The sequence below is a fragment of the Adiantum capillus-veneris genome, chromosome 7, assembly GCF_014529385.1.
Source record: "Adiantum capillus-veneris isolate H3 chromosome 7, ASM1452938v2, whole genome shotgun sequence".
In the NCBI taxonomy this organism is placed as follows: Eukaryota; Viridiplantae; Streptophyta; class Polypodiopsida; order Polypodiales; family Pteridaceae; genus Adiantum; species Adiantum capillus-veneris.
The window spans coordinates 73,903,935-73,922,562 of NC_140937.1; the positions used below are offsets into that span (position 1 = coordinate 73,903,935).

Consider the following 18,628-nt stretch of genomic DNA (forward strand, 5'->3'; position numbering starts at 1 on the left):
CTACATTACGGATGTGCGTATGGAAACAAAGGTGTTAGATGATGGCTCGGCCTATGCAAGGATCCGGAGCAGGGATAGTAAAAGGGTTGTTCAATTTTTGAATGTGTGTGTAGATCATGCCAGAAACAAAGATATCCTATGTGATCATCCATTGCCGAAGATACGCAAAGAATTCAAAGAACACAAGTTTTCACAGGATTTTCTTGGGGTGCCACTATAAAGCGAGACTATGATGGTACGTAGATGGGAAAGCTCTCGCAAAGAGAGACTTTCTCTTCGGGGATTTTGGAATTAACATCTAAAGGTTCGGTTTCATACAAGAAGTTTAATGAGCTACCTAAATGGAAAAAGCAATATGTGTCAGGTATTCAAAGTGAATTGCAAAGATGTGATGTGTTTGAACCAGATGATGTGATTTCAGGGATCTTTGAAGAGGTCTCTTATGTGGATACTATGTCAAAGCTAGAGAAGATCATGCAATATAGATTACAAAGTGAAACTAACATTGTTAAAGTGCATACAGTGGACATGTATGAAGAACTAGATTTATATGAAGCACTTACACATATAAAGGAGGATTTGGGAGAACCAGTTGAAGTCCAAGTAGAGAAAAAATATAAATTTATTGCAAAGAAGGTGAGGACGGTGGCTACACCTATACCAGAAGGAAGTGATGGAGTAATGGAGAAAGCTTCTTGCCATTCTATACTGAGAGACCCAAAGAACATTGGGCATAAGTTCGAAGAGACATTGAAGCAGCTAAAGATTGGAGAGGAGGATTTCCTTACTGAAGAAGAGATCAAATGCTTTCGAGAGATGCTTGAAGAACATGGTAAAGCCTTTGCTTTTGAGCCAGGTGAGATTGGATGTACAGATTCAAATGTTGTTTCTCCTATGGTTATATTTATTGTTCCTCATATGCCATGGAGTTTACGTCCTATTCCAGTACCCAAAGCTCACTTGCCGAAGCTCATTGATTTGCTAAATGAGAAGATGGGCATTTTGGAACCATCATGTGCACCATACTCTAATCGGTGGTTCATTGTTCCAAAGAAGAATGGTACCCTAAGGTTCATTCAGGATATGCAACCAGTCAATAAGGTAACAATCCACAATGTGGATACATGTCCAATTGTGGACGAGTTTGATGAAGCCTCTGTAGGAAGATCCATCTACTCTATGGGTGATCTTTACTTAGGATATGATTAGTTTCATCTTGCTTTGAAAATCAGAGATCTTACTACAATGCATACACCTCTTAGTTTGATGAGGATGTACACTCTACCACAAGGTGCTACTAACTATGTAGCTCATATGATGAATGGTATGAATAAGGTGTTGAGGGATTTTATTCCTCATGTTACTTTGTCTTTCATCGATGATTTGCCGATCACGGGATGTGAAGAAGGGTTCAAAGATGAGATAAAAGATCAGAGAGGATGCCGACAGTTTATTGCCCAACATATTGCTAACTGTGCAACCATCTTATGTAGGCTTGAAGAAGTTAACTTGTCACTTTCAGGGCCAAAGAGGTTTTAATTGTGGGACATATGTGTGGCCCGAATGAAAGACGACCGAGTCCGACTAAATTTGAAGCTATATAGAAGATGAAAGAAACATGCACATCGATCACTCAGGTTCGAAGATTTTTGGGTGCATGTGTATTTTATCGTATTTGGTTGCCACACTTTGCTCATGTTGCAAAGCGCTTTATCAATTGTTAAGAAAGGGAAAAAGGTTTGTATGGGAAGTTCATACAATGGCCGCCAGAAAATTGAAAACGATGCTTCTCGAGGCTCCTACCTTGAGAAAGGTTGACTATAAGTGTGAAAGGCCAGTGATCTTAGCTGTTGACACTAGCCAAACAGGTATTGGGTGGACTATAGGTCAAGATGATGAAGATGGTCAGAGGTATGCAACCCAATTCACAGCAAAAGTACTTAATGCTCGTCAAAGAGGTTACCCACAGGTTAAGAGAGAACTTTGGGGTGTTGGTACTGCCCTAAGGTCTGACAAAAAATATTTCATAGATGCTTCAGTTGTGGTAGAGACAAATTGTTTACCATTGATAGGGATGACTGCAAAATGCACTACTCCGGACATTGCAATGTTGCGATGGATAGCCTTTATTAAATATCTTAACCCTTAGTTTTGTCACATTGCAGGCAGAGATAACCCTGTAGCAGATATGTTGTCAAGGGCCAGATATGAAGATGAAAAGGAGATGCTTACCACTAATGATGATGTGGACTTAAAGTTCTACACCTCTTCTCATTTACATGCGAGATATGATACTCTTGTTCATGTTTTTGAAGTCTTTTCTGAAGAGCTATACGATAGAGAATGGCTTTTGATAGGTCATTACCTTAACACTCTTACCAGGCAAGAGGGATGGAGTGATCAAGAGCACAAAGGATCAAGAAAAAGGCTTATAGCTACTTTTTAAAGGATGGTCATCTATGGAAGCAACCAAAGCGTTCAAGAGGGGTACCACAATGGGTTCTTTGTGATAAAGCAACTCAACAGCAAGTGATTGAAGAGTTTCATGGAAGCTTATGGGCTAGACACAAAGAGGTATGAGCAACTTTTGTCAAAATCAAGGACCGCTACCGGTGGAAGGGAATGTACAAAGATGTTGCTCACTTTGTGGAAACTTGTTTAGTATGCCAGTAGTACTCTAATGTACGAGTAGTATTCTAGTGGATTGCATCCTACTTATCCGTTAGCTATGCATTACAAGTAGGTAGTGGATTTGATTACAATGTCGGTGGGGGTTTGGTAGACCAGGTATATTGTTTCTTTCTAGAGAAGATCTCACAAACCAAGTTGAAGGGAGAGCTTTGCGTACAAAAGCTACAAGTTGTGTGTGAATTTTTGCTTGAAGATGTAATTCCCAGGTATGGTTGTGTTGATAAAATCACTATTGATAGAGGAAAGCTGGATGCAGATGAAGCTCGTAAGTTCTTTGTTTGTTTGACCATCAAATTGACTCTTACTACGACATACAATCTGGAAGAAGTGAAAGAGAGCATCCGCCTTTTGTTAAGGCTTTAGCAAAGACGTGCCAAGGACATATTGGTGATTGACCTACGCTACTACCTTTTGCTTTATAGGCTAATCGCACTACGCATAGTTCAATTACAGGTTATATGCTTGTCCGCACACCCGCACTAGTGTGGGTCTGGTGGTATGGGACACCAACCCTTGTGGCAGAGACTAGCCCGTTTAGCTGTAGGCTCCCAAGCACGGAGATGAGCCCATTTTGGCTCTATGGCTGGGAGGTGAGCATCATGTCCGCTCATCATGTGTGTCTAGGTGTGAGTTTGGCTCGTGTTATGTCATGTGTGCACGATAGATCCGGCGAGGGACAAGCCCCAAAGGCACGTCCACAGAGAGCCACATTCCCATTTGCTTAAAGATTGTGGCATCCATCATCGATCCAACTGTTCTAACCCAAAAACACCCCCAAGAAAACAAGGTGATAACTCACAATGGCCTACATAACCTTAGATAAGGATGATTGAGCCAAAAGTGTGTGCCATGATAAGATAATGCCCCACTGAAACACTTCATCAAAAAACATACAAGAAAGTGTTAACTTTGCCATATGGCACCAATCAACAAGCTTCATCCATCGGCCCTCGTTTTTCCGAAGGTTCAAGTAGCTCCGAGAGCCTGCCCATCTCACTCAACAGGAGGGCACAGAAGTAATAGCAACAAACTTTGAGGAAAAAGGGTGCTTTTATACTTGTTAAGCATCATACAGGAGGAACTATGTGTACCATAATCCAGAATTTGAATGGAATTCACATTAATGAATGCTCTTAGCTGGAACAGGGCAAAGTGATTTTATGCTCTTGCAATCCTTGGATTCTTGGTAACGTGTACACTTGTAAACAATCACCGCCACTGCTGAATCTGATACAAATAGGTCAAAAAATGTATGTTTATTTTACAGCATTTCCTTAATTAAGGATGTAGAACAAGGGGTACAAGCTTACAAATCCCCCACAACCAGAAGCAATGAAGTCAGCTCTCAATCTGTTCTGCTTTCCAGAGTGACCATAAACTTTTCAGTTTTGTTGCCTCTTAACACCTCAACAGCCACCTGATAAAGGCAATGTTAGAAAGAAAAGAAGACAGGCGACATCATGACAAAACAGCAATTGAACAAACTAATATGAGAACAACCTCATCGCCAACTTTGCATCGATCCAAAATCCTGTAGAGATCACTACCATTTTTCACCTTCTCACCGTTGATAGATGTAATAATGTCGCCCAAAACTAGGCGTCCATATGAGTCCCGAGTTGTGGGCTTCAAACCCTGTAGTGTGACAAAACTGATTCAGTAGCCAAGAGTGTAAAGCCTCCTCCATTGAGCCTCTTATCGTCCAATTAAAAACTTACAGCCTTTCCAGCAGGACCCATTGGAGGAGCATCCAGGACCAAGACTCCACTCACACCAAGTTGTTCGACTGATTGCTCTGGAGCAAATGTAATGCCCAATATTGGCCTGGTTACCTTTCCATACTTCACCAGTTGCTCCACTATGCCTCTCACCTTTTGCATAAAACAAAACATCAAACGTAATGAGCAAATTTTGAACCAAAAGCATCCAGTACAAACATTCAAAACTGTTCAGCCGTAAACGATGGCGGAGTGTTTACCCAAACACACACAAAGAGAGATATCTACACACATACACACACACTCTATATTTCCTGGTCTTAAAATCACCCCATATATTGTCCTTTCACTTCACTGATTCAATTTTCTTCATGTAGGCAGTAATAAAAATTGAATCCTTCACTACATCATAACAACCAACCCAGAGATTACATGTAGGAAAATATAAGTCCCATGTTTCACCCTTAACTGTTCACAAAATAAGGCGAGCTAAAATGGCATCAAGACAGAGGCTATTACAATGTCGCTAGACTTGATCAATAGCAGATTACATGTAGGAAAATATAAGTCCCATGTTTCACCCTTAACTGTTCACAAAATAAGGCGAGCTAAAATGGCATCAAGACAGAGGCTATTACAATCTCGCTAGACTTGATCGATAGCAAGGCCCTACACTCAACCCTTCATGCACTTAGACCCTATGATCACTCTTATGGTTATCGATGCTCTTGTTTACATGTGTAGCACAGGTGAAAGGAAGATACAGATCTCCCCACCTTCCCTTTCCTCCTTTTTTTCTCTCCAGCAAAGGCTCTCAGAGTCTTTGCAGCAAATATCTGTAGCTATGAGTGGTCTACATCACATTCTTTCAGACAGATACACTCTGTCACAAAGTCCTGTCAGCAGGTAAATATTGAGGAAGGAATAAAAATTAGCTAAACCGAGTAATTAGCTGCGACTATAAGTTGCACTACCATCTGCATCACATTCCTTCAGATGGATGGATACACTTCCCGGTGATGCTCAGCTAACAAGTGTAAGCAACGAGGCACGCCACAAAAAGAAAAAACAAGACAAGCCCACTGCATTGGAAAAAACTAATTATCTAATGGAAAGCGCTGACCAGGCAAGCTTACCGTATCGACTGGTATAGAGAATCCCACACCAGCTGATGCACCAGATGGGGAATAGATAGCAGTATTTATCCCTATTAAAGTCCCAGAACTGTCAAGTAACGGACCCCCACTGTTTCCGGGATTGATTGCCGCATCAGTCTGAATTACATCTTGTATTGGCCGGCCAGTGGCAGCAGAACTAATTTCTCTTCTCAAGCCACTGCATGCAGAAACGCAACAAAGATGGTTAAATAATCAAGGCCATAACTTCATTCTCCCTATCTAGTGCATTGATCTTAAAGAAATGATGAAAACCTTATAACTCCAGTGGTTAGAGTGTGATCCAGCCCAAACTGCAATACAGAAATGAGAAAAAGTTAGTGGTGCATACTTTACATTGCACAGCATGTGACCTTAAGTAACAAGACCCCCACAACTTTGGCTTACTTTTAAGGAAATTTTTCAGTTTTTCAAGGACAGCCAGATAAAGAGTGTGCAATAACCTGTGTAAGAATGCTATACAATTTGGACTCGCACTTAGCTACTATAATAACTATAATAGCTTTTCAATAACCTCGGAAGTTTTGACAGTAACATTGACTTGTTGACGCTAAAGTTACAGAAATGACAGCTCTTAGCCCTTGAACACAAAAAACAGTACGTACATCGAAAAATGTACAAAACCTAACCAAATCTGACTTGTAATACAAGTTGAGCAACTTGACTCACTGGATTGCCTATGGCATAGACTTTCTGGCCAACGAGAAGGTCAGTTGAGCTCCCCACTGGAATTGGCCTGAGCTTATTCTTTGGAGAATCAATATGAAGTACAGCAACATCCTTATCACGATCAAATCCGACAACCTTGGCCTCATAAGTCGATTGATCGCCCAAGGTCACTCTACAGTTGTAATGTAGCACTCTCAGATACGAATATGTAAAGCCTTGCTTCTTTGAAGCTGAAATGAGCTTTATGAATCAATGTGCCAGCAGCCTTAAGAGAACAAATAGCTTGGCAAAGAAAAACCAAATTTTACCTTAAATCAGAAGCACCTCGTATGACATGATAATTTGTCACTATATGCCCATCTGTATCCCAAATAAATCCTGAGCCAGACCCTTGAGGAACCTCCATAATATCCAATGTAAAAGCATCACGTCTGTGAAGCACCCAATAACCTGCTGTCATAATCAAGCTCAATGTTTCCTTATTTTACATATACATTCAATTAAATAGTCCTCTATAAAGAGCAAATAGAACATACTTTACCATACACTAGTGCTAGTTGGTACATAGCATAACCAATCCTCTCCATCGAAAAACATTTCAAACATGTATCCCATCATTAAGTTTCCTCTTGGCAAGTTCCCTCCCAAATAAATACAAAAAAATAATCTCCCTTGGATAGCCCAAAATACACAAACAGAGATTAACTTCCACAAAGTTGCGGAAAGGTGCTACATAAAAGGTGTACCTTCTCAAAACACACATTTAGGACATCAGTTGGATTATGATGAGTTCAACCACCAACAGCCAAATCTGCAACAACGTGGGTCTCATATTTACCTCAACCTAATTGCACGACCAGGGAATGGATGGTTGCATATGCTTTGAGTGCATCTGTCATAAATACAACACCTACTAATTCTTTCTAAAACCACCAAAAAATAAATGCAGCAATGGCTTCCCCCTAATGTTAAGGAACCCTTATAGAAAACCTGCATAACCGGAAGATGTCAAGACTAAGAAGCTTGTGACGTTAAAAACATTGATGCTGTCACAGATTATACAATATCCATGGTTGTTTTTTAACAGCACCTTTAGATGATAAAAGTGGCAGTATGAGATTAGGTTTAGACATATTTCTTTCCTTTCTCTCTCTTTACTTTCTTTCTTTCTTTATACACCCACACAATGAGACCCCCTTTTCCTTGTGATTTACCAAGAGGCAAGTGACACTCCAAGAATGAGGAGTGACACTGTAGTAAACTGGTCATGGGCATGTGTTCTTTAGGCAAGCACAACCTACTGCAGCAATTGGTGATTATGGCTACTGAAGAGACTACATCAGAGTGCTGCCAAGTTCAACAGAAAAAATGTGTGCACCTTGATTCAGGAGTAGTACTAAGGCATGTTAAACGTCAAGTCAAATATGAGCCAAGGTCATCAGATGAAATGTTTGTTAAGACCGCAAACAAGATTTCCTAACTAATTACAATGGAATGGAGAACTACAATGAACTGTAAAAGGTCGATAACAGAAATGCCCACCCCTCAAGATAGACCAAGAAATATTGCAAAACTCAGACATTCATACTCCAATTCAACTCTATTACTCTATTGGATTTCTAACCACCACCTTGAGGTAAACTAAGCATGCTTGTGACACTCTTATGTCTTGAGGAATCTAATTGTGTAGAGACTGTCCACTCTGAAGCTGTCAAAAAACTAGCTTCTCGCAGGTCAAGTGCAATGAATGCTGGCCCAGTCAGAACAGGCACAGCGATCAGCTTTAGTGAAATTTTTGCACACAACATGAGAGCATCCCACAAGGAAATATACTGAATGCACTCAATACTTCATCTTTTCTAAACAAAGTAGGGGAAATAAAATTACCGGGCTGCCAGGTTTGTGATGTAGACAACAGATGGGGTGTTCTCCTGAAAGAGCTGGACTGTGGCAAGCTCATCGCCTTGAAGCTTTCTACTGGGGGTAACGACAAACGCATGACAATCAGCAGTAATGGTGGTCATGAGTGCAAATGCCACTACAACCGATGCTAGCCACACTGACGCGGTAGACAAACCCCTCTCTCCTGCACTCCAGAGCTCTGCCAGCTTACATGGAAACTCATCTAGACAAGAAGCAGCCGCGGCTTTCAACTCTTGCAAGCATGCATGAGGTAAAACAGAAACTTCTTCACGTCCTCCAAGGGAAAGGTCTTCCCATGATGACGAACATTGCGCTGATGTTGATGAAGATGACGACGATTTTTCCAGGGAATATGAGCAATTCAACTCGTCTTTGGCCATGACTTCGATTCTCTGAGTCGATAGGTAACTAAGCTGGCAAGGGCGAAAAGTTGTATATACCTGTCTCAGCCGCGAACCTGACATTACAGAAAACGAAGCAATCCTAAAGCATTGAGCAATGGCTGATGGCCTTTGTGGGAATACCGAATTCTGCGCAGCGCTTGCAGTGAAACTGGGAGGACTGAGAGAATAATCTGCGTTGCTGCATTCGAGGCGGGGGAAAGGGCAAAGACAAAGAGATGCCGCCATTTCTATCGTCTGAAGAGAGCTCGAGCGCAGAAATAAGCTCCACCGTAAGCTCGCTGCTGCTTTCGACTGTGACGAGCTCGTACCGCTAAAGCCTACCACTTTGAACCTTCCAGAGAATTGAAAATCGGATTTTGAAAATTAGGCGATGAATGTTAAAAACATTCTTAAGGCGGTTGACAAGTAGGATGGGTTAGGGGGTGTTGTGGGAGCGATCCTAAGAGACCTCTATAATCTCTAGATTGGTTATGCCATTTCCCTCTTGTATAACAGGTCTTGAGTTCAACTCCTCGTCGGCCAGATCTTTAAGGTCTCTTGGGATAGTTTCCTACGACGTTAAAACTCTCTTATGAGAGAGAGAGAGAGAGAGAGAGAGAGGTCATTTTGATCTATGTGTTGGGTTCACAGGTTGCTCTTATGAAACTTGCAAAGTAAAGGTTGATTGAAAACAAAACGTTTCCAACGTGATATTGATCCAATCACATAGGAATATCCATACAATAATCGATTTCAAAGGAATTATGTAAGGAGAGGTGGCACTATTCATTACCAAAAGATTTGATCACAATGAAAGTGTCGTTTCTTGCCCACAACCCTCACAATTTATTAATTCAAAATTTGGAAAATTTTGGAGATTCTTCCCCTACCTCAATACAAGAGACCAAGCTTCCAACACCAGCTCCTTTCATAGGTTCAAGCTATGTACTTATCGTGGACTATTTAATTCATAAACCATGTCTCTCTAATTATTAGAGTCCTCATTGTTGCCATGGTTTGTAAACAACTATGTTGAGTCTAATTGTGTTACCAACTATGGCTTACCTCTAATGCAAATCCCAAGATGGCATGGGCATTTTTCTATACAAGCTAGGTGTTAAATGGCTCGCCCCCAAGACAGACAAAGTAGTATAGCTTCCTAAGTAGTAATATAAAAAATATCAACACATGGGGAGTTTGTAGGGCATGTAGGCTTATCGAGCAATACAAAAATTATCAAATACACTAAGAGCAAAGCTACATCTATGAAGCTAAGATCGCTAAGATCAAGTATCCCAAGCTATCACAACACAACCTTATCTACAAACAATGAATGGAAGTTCCATTGAGAAAACGAACTCCAAATGCTAGGAAACTTCAATTAAGGGGCCTACATACATATTTGCATACACGCATGCAATCAAATCCCAATTCTAAAAGATAAAAGAAATCACAATTTCTTTGTAGATGACTCCCCTAAATTGCTCACATACCCTTTAATTCTTTATAGTGTTGGAAATACGACTACAAGAAAGCACTCAAAGATGGAGAAGATGAAGGAGAAGCTCAAGAGCACACAACATAGGAAGTAGACTTACTAAGTGAGCTAATACAAAGATAACACTTTCCCTAGAGTGATGGAGGTATAAACAAGCCAGTGGAAAAAACCTCCTAACAAGGGAAAAAATTGCCCCAGTGGTAGGCTAAGTGTGTTCACACACATCACTTCAAAAATATGGTAAGAAAGGCCCCTTGGGAGTGACACGGTGAACGTGAGAGGGCACTCACGTATAGGGAAGTGCCATAACTTATGTGATCAGTTAGTCCATTGAGGGGAGTATGCTCAAAGCTTTGCAAAAATCTTCAAACTTCTCACGAGGCAAATCATTTGTGAAAAGATCATTATGGTTGTCCTATATATACACATAAGTCAAGCTCACATCTCTACAAATAGTCTCTCCCTGACATAATGATAATGTCCTTCTATGTATTTTCTACAAGCATGGAACACCAATTGTAAAAGGTGGGAACCGACTCCAGGGATACCTTGCACAAGGGTTTATCCAGATGAGTTACATGTCGGTAGTTACCAGACATTGTGTGACTATGCAGCCAATCAGACCCCGGTGCAGGCACCTATAAATAGGGTCCATCATTCCATTTTGGGGATAAATACATTGGAACTCTTGTATCTCTTGTAACTCTAGTTGCTAGACATTTTATAGAGCTTATGAGCACTAAGTGTTGTGCTACTTGTACTTCCAAACTAGTTAATGAATCTAAATCTATATTTCCAGTTGTCTCAATTCATGTTATCTATAGTCTTTGATTTCAGTTCAGTCGTTTGTTTGACTTCTCAATCTGGCCTTCTAAAGTGTAATTCAGTTCATCTAAATTTGACCTGACATTTGGCATCTAACTTTGAAATTCTAACCTTGGAATAGATGTCAAGTGACTAGCTCATTCCATTTTGGTGATCACGATGGTGAGCTAAAGCTCTTGCCATTTAGAATTCAAATTCAATCAGTTATTTGCAATGCCTTCACGTCGTCCAGCATGAGGAAGGCGAGCTATTACCTTGTTTATTGAGGATTAGGACCATATCAACACAGTGGCTAAAGAATTAGAGTTAGGCTCTGATGAATGACCACGCTCTTAGAATGAAGAAATTGATGCCATTTCAGGAAAAAGAGGAGGTGAGGAGCATCGAGCCACGCAACACACAGCACGTTCAAGAAGACGACATTCAAAGAAAGCTAAGAGACCCTCTCATTCATGTGGATCTCGCCATTCAGATGGGAAAGGCAAAGTGAAAGTTCATATCGATGTTAGTGATGCCAACAGGCATAGTAAACGAGCAGAATCACACACAAGATTTGGTCGAGGGAAGGAGCCTAACATAGTTATAGAGATTGATGAGACTACAATGAAAGATGGGAAGCAAACAAGGACCATCGTGACAAGCACAAACACCTGAACCATATCTCAATGATAAATCTAGACAACGAGAAAAGGAATCGAGTCATCATAGATCCAGACATGGTGAACAATCTAGTGATCTAAAAATTGTGTTTCCCACTCTCAAAGGTAGTCAAAGAGACAATCTAGATGCCCACATACGAGCATTTTTGCAATATGCTGATATGAAGGACACAAACTTTATAGGATGCAACAACGATATGGTACTACCATTACCCAACATGCAAGCTTAGAACTTATAGTAAGCTGAAGAAGGATTTCTTGATGGAGTATAGTGAAAACCACGGGGATGAGGATATCCTCTGCGAATTGAAAAAAATGAAACAGGTTAGGCTATTTGTTAGGAGTTATGTGGAGAAAATCAAGGAACTAACCATGCAGTTAAATGAACCATCATCAAAAAAATCCATGCGTGCATGGTTTTTGAGTGGGTTTAAAAGCAAGAAATTGAACAGGAGGTACTAGCACCAACCCAAAAGTTTAATGCTCTGGTGCAAAGAGCTCTAAAACTAGAGCAACAAGCTAAGAAAGACAAGGGCCAAAAAGGGAAAGAGATTTCAGCTCGAGTCAGTCATCTACTGAAGGGTCATCAACCAGCCAAATTTTTGTAAAAATTTTGAGGTGTGATGTTTTTAGTGCTTGTTTTGAATGCCAAAAAAAATTAATGCACTAATTATTGATCTTGATGGTTACAGAACAATTGATTGTTGATCAAGAGGGGCATTGTAATGTATCATAAACTTTGGCTACTGAGAGCTGATGGCAAGGGATGATTGGTGGAGTAGGTCGAGAATCCAATTGCCTATTGAGAGGCACAAATTGAATTGTATTTGTAAATTTTGGCTATCCAAGAGCCATGACCTTTTTGCATGTGTGCTATGATCGTGTGAGCATTTCAATGCATAAAGGAACTTCATTGTACCCAATTTTTTGGCTTTTGCATTGGATTAGTGCCACCTTGATTAAAAAATCTCATTGCACTAGAAGAAATAATTATTTAATATGATATGCATGTGGGCATGAGAAATACATTGATGAAGAGTTGATGAATGATTGGGACTTTGTGCTTGAACTTGAATTTGTTTGTTGCATGTTAGTGCTTGATTTGAATGCAAACTCACTGCATAGCACTAACCATTGAGTTCACTCAAAGGGCCATAAGGTATCATTTTGGGTTGTGATTGAGCATAGAATTTTTAGTGCCTACTTTGAATGATAAATGCTTAAGAGCACTAATGATTGTGTTCTTTTTTTGAAAGGTTGTGGGCAAGCATGAGCTTCCATTAATCCAATGACTTTTGGAGCTTGTGTTTGCTAACACTTAGCTTCAAGAAGCTTGGTTTGAAAATAAAAGGAATCATGGGGCCTCTACACAAGGTGGGTGCTTTGCTCAAGGATGCTCAAAGAGCATGAATAGGTTAAAATCCTTCCATGCTATGCTCTTTTCAATCTTTACATCTCTTTGCATGCTTGGACTAAGTGATTTTGCTTCTAAGCTATGAATCCTTTCATTTCCAAAAGCTAGGCATATATGAAAGTTTCAACACTTTGCTTTGTAAATATTAAGCTCATTTAAAATTTGGCTTTATGTATGCTAATCATAGGTAATTGTCCTTGACCTTGGGTTAATGTAGGATCGTTGCTTGTTAGTCCTAGACTCCTAGTGATCACCTTAATATCCCACTCATTTCTAACATGACTTAGGCCTATGATTAGGCTTTAGTCTCTTAGTGCATTTTCCAAAATTACTCTAATTATGGAAGAAATAAACAATGCAAAAAATGAACAATGAAGCAAAAAAGCTGTCCAAAAAGATTAGCACAAGTGCTACTAGACACATGAAAAGAAAATTTTATGTTATGTTTGTGTCTCTGTAAGGCCTAGCGCATTATTGGCACTTGGTAGACAAGGGGAACCACCTTGGATTGCTTGGTCAAGGCCCTAAATCGATACCCTAGGCTGATAGGGGTTAGCCGTCGCCTTAGTAGGCTAGTAGATTCTTGGAACACCTCCTTGAGGGTTCAAGGAGCCGAGAGTCATAGCTTGACTTTCCTTGGGGTGGTAGCCTTGTGATTTGCTTTACTTTTTTCTATGAAAAGTGAAAAAAAAATTATTTCATAGCTTCAAAAAGCTATGACAGTGTACTAACAGATTAGGAGCTTCTTTATGGCCCGTAGACATGATAGACTTTGATGCTTTATTGAGGTTGATTATATAGTTTTTAGGCTAGTAGGTTTATGACCTTGCATTAGCCTAGGGTCATAATTGATTGCTTGTGTTACATGCATACATCTCAAATTTTTAGTGATTTAATCTTCATAATAGTTTAGGTTTTTTTTTTCTTTATGTGGTTTCGTTTTTGGCTATGATGGATCCATCTTTTAGAAGCAAAAAGTCACTTTGCATGATTGATCATTGCACTTCATGTTCTATTCTTATTTGTTGGCCTTTGATACTTATGACTTGTCTTATGTTTTGCAGCTCAATATTCCTCCACGGACATACTTTCCACCATATCACCGTGCTTTGCTTCAACGGCTCACGAGGAAGTGTGCCAAATTAGGGGGGGGGGGGGGGGGGGGGGGGGGGGGGGGCAGCGACTAACACATGCTACACTAATTATGCATCAAGTTGGGGATGTGCTATTGATGTGCACAATATTTCCTATCACATTGTATGAGGTATTGGGCTCATTTAGGAGTTCCAAATTGTACAAACTTTAGGCTTAAGGGCTCAACTTTATCCCATGGTTGAAGGGCTTGAAACCCAAAACTATAAAAGAGCCCTATGCTAAGTGAGAAGTCATTCTTGGGTGAGCTCTCTTCTTTGTAGAGTGGATGGTCATGAGGCTTATGGGCTTTACATGCCCATGTAGCTCTTGATTTGTAATAATCAATTGTACTTTCTTTCTTATTAGTCTTCTTTGTTTTGATTATGTGAAGTGAGATTGTATTAGTGTGATGTTAAATATGTGAAGTGAGATTGTATTAGTGTGATGTTAGATCTATAATCTCTTTTCAAGTTAATCTCTTCTATCCACACCAGTGGCCATGGTGTGTGAAGGCTATGCCTTCCTTCTCTTTCTCTCTCTCTACAAGGTGTGTGATTAGTGTATGTGCATACGTAATAGCATTGAGGGGTTGGACCCGAATGGCCACACTAATGCGCCGAAGTAGGTATGTTAATTGCATGCTTGTGTAGTTGTGTGATTAGGAGTTGTGATTAGAGTGATTGATGTGAGAGGTTAATTTCAATTACATGATTTTGTGCAAAGTGATTAGTAATTAGGATTGTGTGGTTGCTCAGAGGAATCCCCTTCCATGGCTTTTCTCTATGATGGGTAGAAGGATCCCTTGAATTATTTATTTCAATGTATCCTATGACGTTTGTGACTCCAAGCGCTAGCCGGGTTGCCGATCCATGGATTGATAAATTTGTGTGGGTTGCAATTAGGCCATTGCTACAATGCCACCCTACACAATTGGTCAAGATGAGGATCTAGCCGGTACAAATAACCCTTACAATGAGTATATAGCATGCATATGTATAGAAAAAGAAGTTGAATCCCTAGCTAGACGAAAAGGGGGTGGAATTCCAAATTGGTTATTACCTGATGATCAAGAAATACAAGAATGGAATCTGGGTTGGAGTTAGATCCTAAGGTAATAAAGATCAATAAGATTTTGAAACCGGAGAGCAAAGACAAATCCATGCAACTATTTCAAAAACATCGGGATGTTTTTGCTTGGAAACATATAGATTTGAAAGGTGTCAACCCAAAAGTATGTCAACATCGGATAGCACCATTGAAACCAGATACACAAGTAGTATTACTCTAGAGGTACATGATAAATGCAAGCTATGCAAAGAAGGTTAAGGAAGAAATTGACAACCTACTAAAGGCAAGGTTCATTATTGAAACATCAATTAGTGAGACTGGTTATTTCCCATTGTAGTAGTTCTGAAGATGAATGGAAAACTCAAGGTATGTGTTGACTATAGGAAACTTAATGCTCAGACAATAAAAGAACCATCCACACTACCATTTACAGACATGATGCTGGAGGAAATAGCTGGACATGAAATGTATAGTTTTTTAGATGGGTACAATGGTTATAATCAGTTGAAGATAGCACCAAAAGATCGAGCAAAAACAATGTTTATTAATGAATGGGAAGTTTTCATGTATTCAATTATGCCGTTCGATCTATGTAATGCTCCAGCAACCTTTCAACAATGTATAATGGACATTTTCAACAAGTCCTTGCATAAGTTTCTAGAAAGTTTTGTGGATGCATATGACTTCACAATCTTCTCATCTAAAGACGTGCATCTCCTATTTTTGGAGATGGTATTTGAGATATGCAGAGAGAAGAGGATCTGTCTGAATCTCTTCAAGTTAGTATTCATGGTCTAGAAGGGATAGATATACTGGGATATGTCGTGTCCACAAATGTCATTGAGATAACTGAGACAAGATCCAAAGTTTCGAGTAGGCCAAAGCACTAACGAATGTATCTAAACTAACTTTTTTTTTTGGAGCACATCAATTTCTATTGATGATTTATTCATATGTTCACAATGAAGGCCATTTCATTATATGAACTAACTTAGAAAGAAGTTTAAGTTTTTATGGACTCCTAAATGTGAAGCCAATTTCTAGTCTTTGAAGGATTACATCAGCATGAAGTCAATTCTTTGCAAGCCAAACTAGGATATCATTTTTCATGTTCATGTAGATGCTTCTAACATGGCAATAGGATCTATTTTGGCTAAACCCCATGAAAAAACTGATTATTTAGTATACTTTGCCAGTGGCAAGGCAAAGGAAGGGTATGCATCCATACATAGACAAGCACTGGGAATGATATTTAGTGCCACAAAGTTCAGACATTGTTTATTGAGGAAGCTAAGTCATTTCCATGTTGATCATCATGCTTTACTTTATCTGAGTAATAAGGTAGTCATTCAGAGAAGATTAATCAAAAGGATGATGTTCTCTTGGAATTTGATTTTAAGATCTTCCATAAGCCTAGCAAGACCCATTGTGAGTGCAAATTCCTATCTAGAAGTACGAAAGGTATCTCATTTACATCCATAAGAGATGAATTAGTAGGTGTTGAACTATTTCAGACGATGACACAACTAAGGAACCAGATCCAAAGTGGTATGATGTGTATGATTTGTTGGGGTGAAGGTGGTGTGCCTCTTACCCCGGTTGGCCACACTAGAGACGTCCGACCACCCATTACTTGTACATACCTTATTCTTTACTAGTTAGAAGAATCTCTCACACACATAGTGTTGGGCTGCTCCACCCACATCCCATGGTGTGTGTGTGTGTGTGTGTGTGCGCGCGCGCGCATGTGTACACATGCACCACGTTCGTGCACTCACAATTGGTATCATACTTTTGATTTCATGATGGATGGAGTGCTACAAAGAAGTGAGCTTTTGGCTATGGTGAGATCGCTTTTGGTGGGAGCTTGAGTTCGGTGAGCTACCACCAGATCTGTGCTCATGGAACCTTGAGGGACTTTCCCAAGCTTGAAAGGAGAGTGTATTGAAGTGTGTATTCTTTTACACAACCATATTTGCAGGAAGAATGCAGATTTTCATTTTCGTAGGTCATTTTTTGGCCTCCAAAACAATGCTTTTTGTATGACTTTTGCATAGGAAATGCAATTTATGCAAGATCATGGTGTAACCTAGGGTTTTGGCATGCTTTGAACACAATGGTGATGTACATTTGGGCTGATTTTAACCTCTAAAATTTTAGTAGCAGCAGTTGTTTGTTGTGTGTTGAGGATTTTGCACATGGTTTGCTCTCGGGTGTGAGAGTGGTATTGGCTGCTACTGGCTTGCTCTTAGGTGGGAGGATATGATGTATGCTTGAGTGTGGATTTTTTGCATGATTTACTCATGTTTTTGAGCATGTTTATGGCATGTATGGTTATTATGTTCAAATAACCAAAATGTTGCCGAAACTTTGGCAAAATTTTTCCAACAATTTTATGCGCATGATTTGATGTAATCTAGGTAGTGATTGCAAGTTGCACTTAGGGCTTGTGCGATATTCTTTGCAAGTGGGAGATTAGTGGGTGTATGCCTCAATACCACATTGGGTGAGCTTGGTTATTAGTTCCCATATTTGCAGTGTCTTGTGCAGCAGGTACAACTCATTTATTGAAATTGCGGGAGATTTATGCTCATTGATTCTGGTCGAGGGATTCCTACATTGTTTGCCATTGTGTTTGGCATTGTGCCATAGTGTTTTGGTATTGTTTATCTCCTTGATTTTTTTGTGACATTTTGCTCCAATTACAAAGGAGATTCTGTCGAATTTTTGCCAGCTTTTATGCGTTTTGTGACAGGTGCTAGAGAGACGTTTTAGCCACATTTTGGCTTGTGCCTATGCAGATGGCCATTTTTCTTGCACTCTCATTGTGTATGGTCACTAATTATGCATGATTGGTTCTTGGTTTTGGCAGAGGGTTATGCACTTTATGTGATGTTTGCCATAGTTTTGGTGGTAGGTGTTTGATCAGGTAGTTTTCTTTTGCATAGTGTTGAGTGGTTATGCTCTTGTGGACAGTGCATTTGGCAAAGGGTTATGCACTTTATGCGATGTTTGTGCCATAGTTTTGGTGGAAAGTGTTTGATTAGGTAGTTTTGTTTGCATTGTGTTGAGTGGTTATGCTTTTTGTGCGAGTTGATCTATAGACTCTTTTTACACTCAGTTAGGGCATCTTGCAATGACAATTCGTCATTGGATACACAGGTTGATGTATCAGGCAAATGTCAGAGGCACAGACATGTGGTTTGTTGGAATTGTGGAAGACCGGGTCACATGAGGAGACGTTGTTTCAAGTGTTGCAGACAGCGGACAATTCCATTGGCTATTGTTGAGAGTACGAGTTTGGTAGACACTCCTACTTTTGCAAGTTCACCTAGACAATCTTACAAAATGGAATAAGTTCAAAATTGAAACTTATGTTTAAGGTACTTACCGATTTTGGTAACCACTACCCTTAGCATTAGAGATTGGAGCATCTGTGGCATGAATGTGCTTTCAATGTACTTTGTGTAT

General features: G+C 39.9%; 1 protein-coding gene across 2 annotated transcripts; it reads right to left on the bottom strand.

Annotated features, from left to right (window-relative positions):
* Positions 1–3,704: 3,704 nt before the first annotated feature.
* LOC147454059 (protease Do-like 1, chloroplastic) lies at positions 3,705–8,918 on the bottom strand. Of its 2 annotated transcripts, none has more exons than XM_086516058.1 (9): positions 8,141–8,918; positions 6,562–6,684; positions 6,254–6,425; positions 5,840–5,877; positions 5,546–5,744; positions 4,410–4,562; positions 4,192–4,326; positions 4,016–4,108; positions 3,705–3,918 (listed from the first exon to the last, which is right to left on the bottom strand). In XM_086516058.1, exons 1-8 carry the CDS (start codon positions 8,803–8,805, stop codon positions 4,037–4,039), a joined length of 1,557 nt encoding a protein of 518 aa, XP_086372184.1. In that variant the 5' UTR covers positions 8,806–8,918; the 3' UTR covers positions 3,705–3,918; positions 4,016–4,036. The 2 variants fall into 2 exon arrangements, with proteins under 2 accessions (XP_086372184.1, XP_086372183.1); XM_086516057.1 differs by having other exon boundaries at positions 4,002–4,108.
* Positions 8,919–18,628: the final 9,710 nt, after the last annotated feature.

Bases quoted from the DNA above. Each gene is read 5' to 3' on its own strand.
- LOC147454059 (XM_086516058.1), bottom strand. From the start codon at position 8,805: ATGGCGGCATCTCTTTGTCTTTGCCCTTTCCCCCGCCTCGAATGCAGC. The intron at 6,685-8,140 runs GTAATTTTATTT...GGTGCTTCACAG, and splicing joins ATCACAAACCTGGCAGCCCG to ACGTGATGCTTTTACATTGG. The intron at 5,745-5,839 runs GTTTTCATCATT...TTCTGCATGCAG, and splicing joins CTAACCACTGGAGTTATAAG to TGGCTTGAGAAGAGAAATTA.